Source organism: Branchiostoma belcheri, unplaced genomic scaffold (assembly GCF_001625305.1).
Source record: "Branchiostoma belcheri isolate BF01 breed outbred unplaced genomic scaffold, Haploidv18h27 scaffold93, whole genome shotgun sequence".
NCBI classification, from domain to species: domain Eukaryota; kingdom Metazoa; phylum Chordata; class Leptocardii; order Amphioxiformes; family Branchiostomatidae; genus Branchiostoma; species Branchiostoma belcheri.
The window spans coordinates 384,271-391,586 of record NW_017804609.1 but is presented as its reverse complement, the minus strand read 5'-3'; the positions used below and the strand labels follow the sequence as shown (position 1 = coordinate 391,586).

The 7,316-nt window shown below is 40.7% G+C and overlaps 1 protein-coding gene across 2 annotated transcripts in view; it reads left to right on the top strand.

Annotated features, from left to right (window-relative positions):
- Nucleotides 1–668: 668 nt before the first annotated feature.
- Nucleotides 669–7,316, top strand: part of LOC109461500 (sentrin-specific protease 1-like) — a 16,718-nt gene continuing 10,070 nt past the window's right edge. The window contains exons 1-9 of one of the 2 annotated variants that reach the window (XM_019757869.1): nt 669–873; nt 1,914–1,987; nt 2,463–2,620; nt 3,240–3,348; nt 3,811–3,876; nt 4,779–4,875; nt 5,428–5,656; nt 6,388–6,518; nt 7,147–7,309. In XM_019757869.1, the coding sequence (XP_019613428.1) occupies nt 761–873; nt 1,914–1,987; nt 2,463–2,620; nt 3,240–3,348; nt 3,811–3,876; nt 4,779–4,875; nt 5,428–5,656; nt 6,388–6,518; nt 7,147–7,309 (1,140 nt within the window). In that variant the 5' untranslated portion in view covers nt 669–760. The remainder of the gene's footprint in view (nt 874–1,913; nt 1,988–2,462; nt 2,621–3,239; nt 3,349–3,810; nt 3,877–4,778; nt 4,876–5,427; nt 5,657–6,387; nt 6,519–7,146; nt 7,310–7,316) is intronic. The other variant, XM_019757871.1, reaches the window with a different exon arrangement.

Below are 7,316 nucleotides of genomic sequence, written 5' to 3'. Positions count from 1 at the left end.
AACATGCCGAGGGTGCAGCAAACTGTACTCTCTGGTGGACCAACTCCCCGGCGTGTTATCTCCCTCTATTTGGGCAAATTCTACTCTTTCTGGCCACCTCCCGAAGCCTGGTAGAGGCTAAGTTTGGGGCGCTAGCCTCTATCAGGCTTCGGAAAGCAGCTTGAAAGAGCAAATGGACAGATAACATGCCATGGTCTGCTAAAGGAGTACATTGCCCTGGGTGCTGCATTGGCGGACCAACTCCCCTGTTATGATGGTATGTGTCTATTTGGTTTCTAGTACAAATGTATTATTTTTGTTAGCAACCATAAAATTGTACAAATAAAAGCATATACAGTACATATAATATAATATACATGTGTAATGTATTATATGTGATAGATGTACGTTCTCTTACCTTGAATAAAGTTGCTTTTAGTCGTTGAAAAGAGGGGAAATTTTTTCTATGTATAAAATAACGTAGATGTAAAAAGTATCCCGTTCTTTACGTTGACATTGTTTTATAAGTGTTTTTTGGTATTTTGTGTGTCTTTCTATGTGATGTGAAACCAGAAAAACACTGGAAAGGCACGCAAAAATGCTGCAAAAATTGCTGTAAAACCAGCCCAACCCCACATCTGCTTGGATATGTATTTACGCGCCAATTTTTTATCCTGCCCTCTGACCCGCAGCTCCCGTCATGCCCCGCGCGCAGTGACCCTGTCGTCCATGTTGGTTTTTTCATGCCGCTTTTTCTGACGGAACTCGAACCTTTCGCGAAATGTTGGCCTCTTTATCCGAGAAATTCCGCTCAATTATAACATCTGTGACGTCTACAGTTAGCCCACGACCAAGTCCACCTACAGAGAGGCGTAGAAAGCGCCAATTTGAGAGGTAAGTCGCTGTTTTTTGTGCTAAAGTTCGACGCAGCCTTCGCATACTAGAGTATGGCGTGGGGGTTTTCGTTTCGTTTTTCGCGGCAAAATTTCCCTTTTCCCGCTCCGAAAGACCATATAAGCGAACTCCATATTCAGCGCCAATTCCATAAATTATACTCCACCTATCTTCAAAGCCATCCTCTGACTATTTTGATGCCAAGAATCGCTAATAGAGATGCGTTTTTTGCCCACTGTTTAAAAGGCACTTTTGTCACAGAATCTGGCACATGTTCAGTTTCTGACGTCTTTTATTTTAAATTCGAAACCGGCTTTCGTGCCTCTAGCTCAAGATATTCTCGACTCCTGGTAGAGTTTCCTTCTTTATTATCGACCACTTTTATGTAGGAATCCTAAGTATGTTCACCCTTCAAAGCCAACTATAGTGTTTCTTTGAGTATTTTGAGTTTGGTCCATTTACATTTGATAAGAAACATTTGAATATGACACAAGAAGGCTATTGTCATCTTCTATAGCTTTTGCATACATGACCAGGGATTAAGGAAGTGTGTAATATTGTAGTTAAAAGTATTTTAAAAGTATTATAAGTTCATGGATATGTATTTATCAAATCATGTGCATGTACTAGTATATATTATAGTATAATTCATTAATTGATGGGCCAAAGTAAAAACAAAAGTTATGTTTCTGGTTGTGTGACAGCCACACTCGAGAAAATGTCACTGGCCATGGGAAATGACAGTTCTTAAAATCTCCAAGTAGATCGTTCGGTGTCCGCAAAGACAGTATCAAATTGGCCGGGCAGTATAATGTCAGTGTCTTTGTGGCCACCGAAAAATCTGCTTGGAGATTAGTGTATTCAATACAATGCCATAACGTTACTTAGTTAAGTACCAATATACATGTAATGCTACTGATGCTACTAGTACTTTGCCTCTACTGGAATTATACCACTGAAGCAAAATGTAACTGAAAAGTCTCTTGATCTTTTACTGTATTTCTGATTAAGAAAGACATTTAACCCTTGTTGTTTTCCAGCAATGATGAGGTGTACCCAGATGACTGCCTGATCACACCGCCTGTCAAACGGGCAAGGATCGCTGCAGGTGCAGGTAAAAAAGTCAAGTCCTATCAGAAAATGGTTGCTTGTTTCTTCTTGTACTCGTGGGTTTATTCATACAAGTTGTTCCTCTAGCTTGTTTTTGTGTATTTCAAAGTTCAAGTATGAAATGACAAGAAAAGTGTGCTAAGATATAGCAGTCAATATCTGATAAATTTCTTCATCCAGAATATTTTTTTTCTATTGCTGCCCTGTCGAGGAATTGCATTGGATGTCTGTAACAGTTAGTTTTGTTTGTTTGTTCAGAAGGAAAGCCGCCCAGCTTCTCCTCTTCCCTGAGTGTTTAGAACTCACTCACTCACTGTCCGGTTTATCGTCTGTTATTCCCTGTCTTCCGAGGGTTAGACGTGCTTGCACAGTACAACTGGGGCTTGATGGCAGCACGCCACTTCTCTCTGTCCTGTGGGTTGATCTTGTCTAAGTTCAGGTGCAATTAACAGTTTGTATTTCTGTTTTTGTTTGTTCAGAAGGTAAGCCGCCCAGCTTCTCCCCTTCCCTGAGTGGAACGGCCAGCTGGCTGAAGGAAACTGCCATCAAATGGTCGCAGGGGTTCTCCTTCTACACCAAGGGCCCCCCTCCCAGAATGGAACAGTCCAGCTCAAACCACAGCAGAAGAGTCATCCAGGTGAGATACACAAGAGGGCCTGCATGGGGGGGTAGTGATTACGAATTACGCAAACGTTATGCTGCTGATTACAAATTACGTTAAAGTCTCACAGCTGATTACGACTTTATGCCTTGCGGCTAATGTCCTACAGTGTATTACGAATTACGTTGATTTTTGCGGAGGCTGCCTACGTATTACGAAGTCTAAAAAGACCTGATTACGCCTTACGGAAAGAGCATGCAGGCCCTCACATAATGATCCTACGGAATTCTCAAAAAAAATATCCATTTGTTCCTTTCTTCTAGTTTCAAAGTTTATGATAAAAAGATGTCTGCAGTTCCAAGAAAAGTTGCTGGGGGCCCAACCCAACCCAACTACTTCTTGAGCTCAAAAGTCCTTTGCCCTTAACAATATAAAATGTCATATCTATAAGGTCCACCGCAGTACCATAGAATTTATTAGATGCTAGGGAGCCCGTAATCCATTTATCCCTTTTTTTTACACCTACCCATGTACCAATTATTATGCTAATCCAGAGATTAGAAAGTTTTTGACTTAATAAGTAAGTACTTACAAGTGCAATGGTGTCTGAGCAGTACACCTTACAGACATTAACAAAGCGTTCTTTGTGTTCCAGCCTATTGTCAGAAATCCAGTAGATGACGACATCCTAAATTCCCCGTTTGACTTTGAGGTCCAAGCAAGGAGCAGTCTTCATAGAGGAAATCATGTCAGCACATTGAAAGGTAGGATGGAGAAATTCATGTATTCTGATATGTGCGATTCATCTTCAATTTTGGTTACTGCATTGAGTATTTAGAGACTCTTTTTACACAACCAAGTCTTTTATTCAGCTGACGTTTAGGTGACCGTCTGTCACCTTCCTCAGGGCAATTCTGACCGGTTCACATTGGTCACCGAAATGTCGGCTGAATAAAAGACTTGGTTGTGTAAAAAGAGTCTCTTCACTCAGTGACTTCCCAACCTGATTAAACTGTTCACGCATGGATACTGCATATTTGTAACTACACAGAGATATGGATAGAAACATGTGTAAATTGTATTGACTTGGCAGTTAACTTTCAGGAATATCAATACAATATATACATTTGTAAACAGTGCTTGTATATATTTTTGTTTCCAGATTCTTCATGAATATGAATATGAACATTCATATTAACCAGTGTTTGTACATTCTTTGTTTCCAGAATCTTCCAGATTAACCCATGAGAAACCCCCCACAGCCCCCTCTACCAGGACAAGCAGCGTCACAGGTACGGAGACAGGTCACAAAATTGTCTTGAATGAAAAAATTGCTTTGGCATTATGCCTATTACCAAGGAATGGAAAGATTCTTCATACTTACTTACTTGGACCCTTGGCCCCACAAAGAGCACAGGCCATCAATGACTGTTCTACATCCAGCTTGATTCTAGGCTTCTCTCTTGTACCATTTGTTTTGCAATATACGAGAGAGGAAAAATGATGTAGTTGGCGCAAGGTTTTTCTGCTAGTTTCTTTTAGTTTCCCATTAGCTTTCCACTTCTTTACCCTTAAGCTTCCCTTTTCTTCAGTCTGGGTTGACCATACCGTATCAGAAATTTGTTATGCTTTGATTAAACTGGCCCCAGACACACTCTTCAGAAGTACCAGAAGATTCAGTCCTTTTATTTGATAACACAACTAATCACAGGTGACCCTAATCAGCTCTGTATCCTGAACTATTCATCTGATCAAACAGAGCCACTAGTCCTTAAACCGTTTCCCTCACACTTTTCTCCTGTTATCTGTGACAGGTGGTGGTTTTTCCTGCATACTTTCTTTCTTCTTTATTCTTTATTTCAGGCATAACTCGCCCATATAAAACATACAGATTAAAATACAATGTACACACAATGACAGCAGTAAAAATATGTCCATATGTACAGACGGTTCCAGATACTGCAGAAGAATCTGTTGCGGAATATTACTTCAGATTTGAGAACAGATTGGATAATGTTGTTTGAGGACTTGTACATACCTGCACTGGTGCAAGTAAACATGGACAAATTTTACCTGCACCACTCAGAATTTAGGAAGTATGGCTCATGCTCAAAACTTACATTCCTTGGTGGTAACAGTGAATACAGCTAATAAAGTCCACATGTACTGAACACTTTGCTGTTTGCTATGACAGGCGGAGGAGGGAGGATGTTTTTTGAGACCCGAGTGGAGCCAGTTTCCCCAGGACCTGCCGGCCACACACAGAACACCCAGTATGTACCTGTCAACAAGTGAGTTCTGTAGATTCATGTAGTTCTACTGAATTGGTTTGGTTTTCCTTTAATGCCTATAATTATGATAATGATCATTCTAGCACACTCATTTCCACCTGAGTGAAGTGAGGAAAGTTGTGTAAAGTTCCTTTCCCAAGGGCACAAGTTCGGTGACTTGGCAGGATTCGAATCCGGGACCTCTTGGTTCAGAGCTGAATGCTCTGCTATTACACCACACGACCCCAAGAGCCCACGACAGAAAGAAAGAAATGAAAGAAAAATTGCTCACAACATTTTGTAAATGTATAGCAAGGAGTTTGTATGTCTCTACTGTTTATCATATTGTTTGAAAATGATACAATATTAGCCCAGATGAAGATGACAGACAGTCATTGAAACCATGGCTCACATAAAACAAATGGTTGTGCATCAAATAACTTAATTATTCAATCACTTACCAACATGATGAAGTAAATTTGCAAACAACTGAAATTAAGGAATGTTACCAAATTTCTAACACTACCATCATCATCTACACTATCAACACTATAGGCCTGTTTTACATTACAGAACTAACGGTATCAGTAAAGGCCGAATTTCCACCACACCGAAGCCTGCCAATCAGAACGGCCCGCTGCCTGGACGTACGCTGTACCGCAGCGATGCGCAGAGACAAGCGTCAGTCCACGACCGAATCCTGCAGCGCCCGACGTCTCCCGTCATGTCCGTGGCCAGTATGTCGTCTGGTGGGTCCCTCTGGAGTATGGCTTCAGCCAGGAGGAAACTGTCTGTTAATGAGGTACTGTAAAATTACTCATATCATGTTCACAATTGTCTTCACTTTATTTGCATATCAATCAATAGTACGTGCTTATAAACCTGCATTTCTCCTCTGGTCTCTCAGTCACTGACGAAAGCTAGTGGATACTAGCTGAAACGTCTGACGTTTCCAAAATCATATCCAGTTGCTTGAGTAACTGCTTTTTGGCGCATGTTCACAGTACCTAAGTTTCAGAGTGAAAAGGTAAAAAAAGAAAATTCAGGGTTTGCAGATTGTATTTCTTAGCTTGTGTTCAAAACAACAGTAGGAAAATGTTGAAAATGCTGGCATCTGTTTGAGGAAGCTGTCTGAGTCAATGAGGTACTGACTTATGTCATGTTCACAGTACGCAAGTTTCACAGTGAAAAGGTTAAAATTGGCGGTTTCCAAGCTAGTTTTTGAAACAACAGTAGGAAAACGCAAAAAATACTTGCATTTGTTTGTGTCTATGAATTGAGAAGAGACCACAAGAATAGTGTAACATGAATTATGAGTACATACCGGTTCACTGAATAACTTTGAATAACATCCAAGAACCGAGTACATGTACAAGAAATCTGAAAGTCGTGAACCAATTCTTTTTTGCACAACGAAGTACGAATATATTATAACAAAATACAACAATATTAGAGATATTTTTAGAAACTTACCAGCTAATCTGGCCACCAAAACAATTGTTGAATGATCTTTGTGTGCTGATTTTTTTCCAGTGTTTCCGTATGGATGAGAAGTTGAGATACCAGCAGCTGCTGAGGCAGTTCTCTGCCAGCCCTGCCCCCCAGCAGATTGATCGTGAACTGCAGGCACCCATTTTCTCACCTCCACTGCACAGAAGACCCAGGTTAGATACAGCCAACATCTTCTAATGCTTAGTACAATTTTTGTCTCCAACTCCAAGCAGATCTATTGGTGGATACAAGACAGTATCAAACTGGCAAGACAGTAAGTATCAAATTGGCAAGAAAGTATCAAAATGGCAAGACAGTATGAAATTTGCAAGGCAGTATATATTTGCCACTCCAGCGTAAAAATAAAAGATAGCAGCACAAAAAAGAAAGCTGGATAAAAATGCTTAAAAATGTGCCAAAAATAAGTCAAAGCCTAAACCTCTGCTTGTGGAGTACACCAATGTTCATAGAGTAACAGCTTTTACGTAGCAAAAACTTGTTCTGTTTTACTCTTGGGTCATGGGCGCCGCCATATTGATTTGTGATATCATGGGTTGGCCATATTTTTTTTATTGATAAGGTATAGTATTGATGCACAACTTTCTCTTCTTTTAACCTTGCGCTCTTGATCACTGTATGTTGATCTGTTTTAAGGGGATGACTGAAGTTTTCAATCACTCTATCTTGTGTTAAGTGCTTGTGCCTTGAATAAATGAAGATGATGTTTGACACATATTACATAGACTGGGGTAGGTTTACCATATGAATAATCAATTTATCTACTTCTGTGCCATTCTTCAGTAATTCAACTTTACTCGGTACGACGGTCCCAAGACCAGAGCCTATCCGGGAAGAACCGGAGAGAAGTGCGAAGGTGCAGAAGAAACGAGTGAGCGTCGTGCGACACGAGAGCTCCAGAACGCAGAAGGACAGCAGTTCCACGCTGCAGGATCTCAGCCCCGAGGCAACCC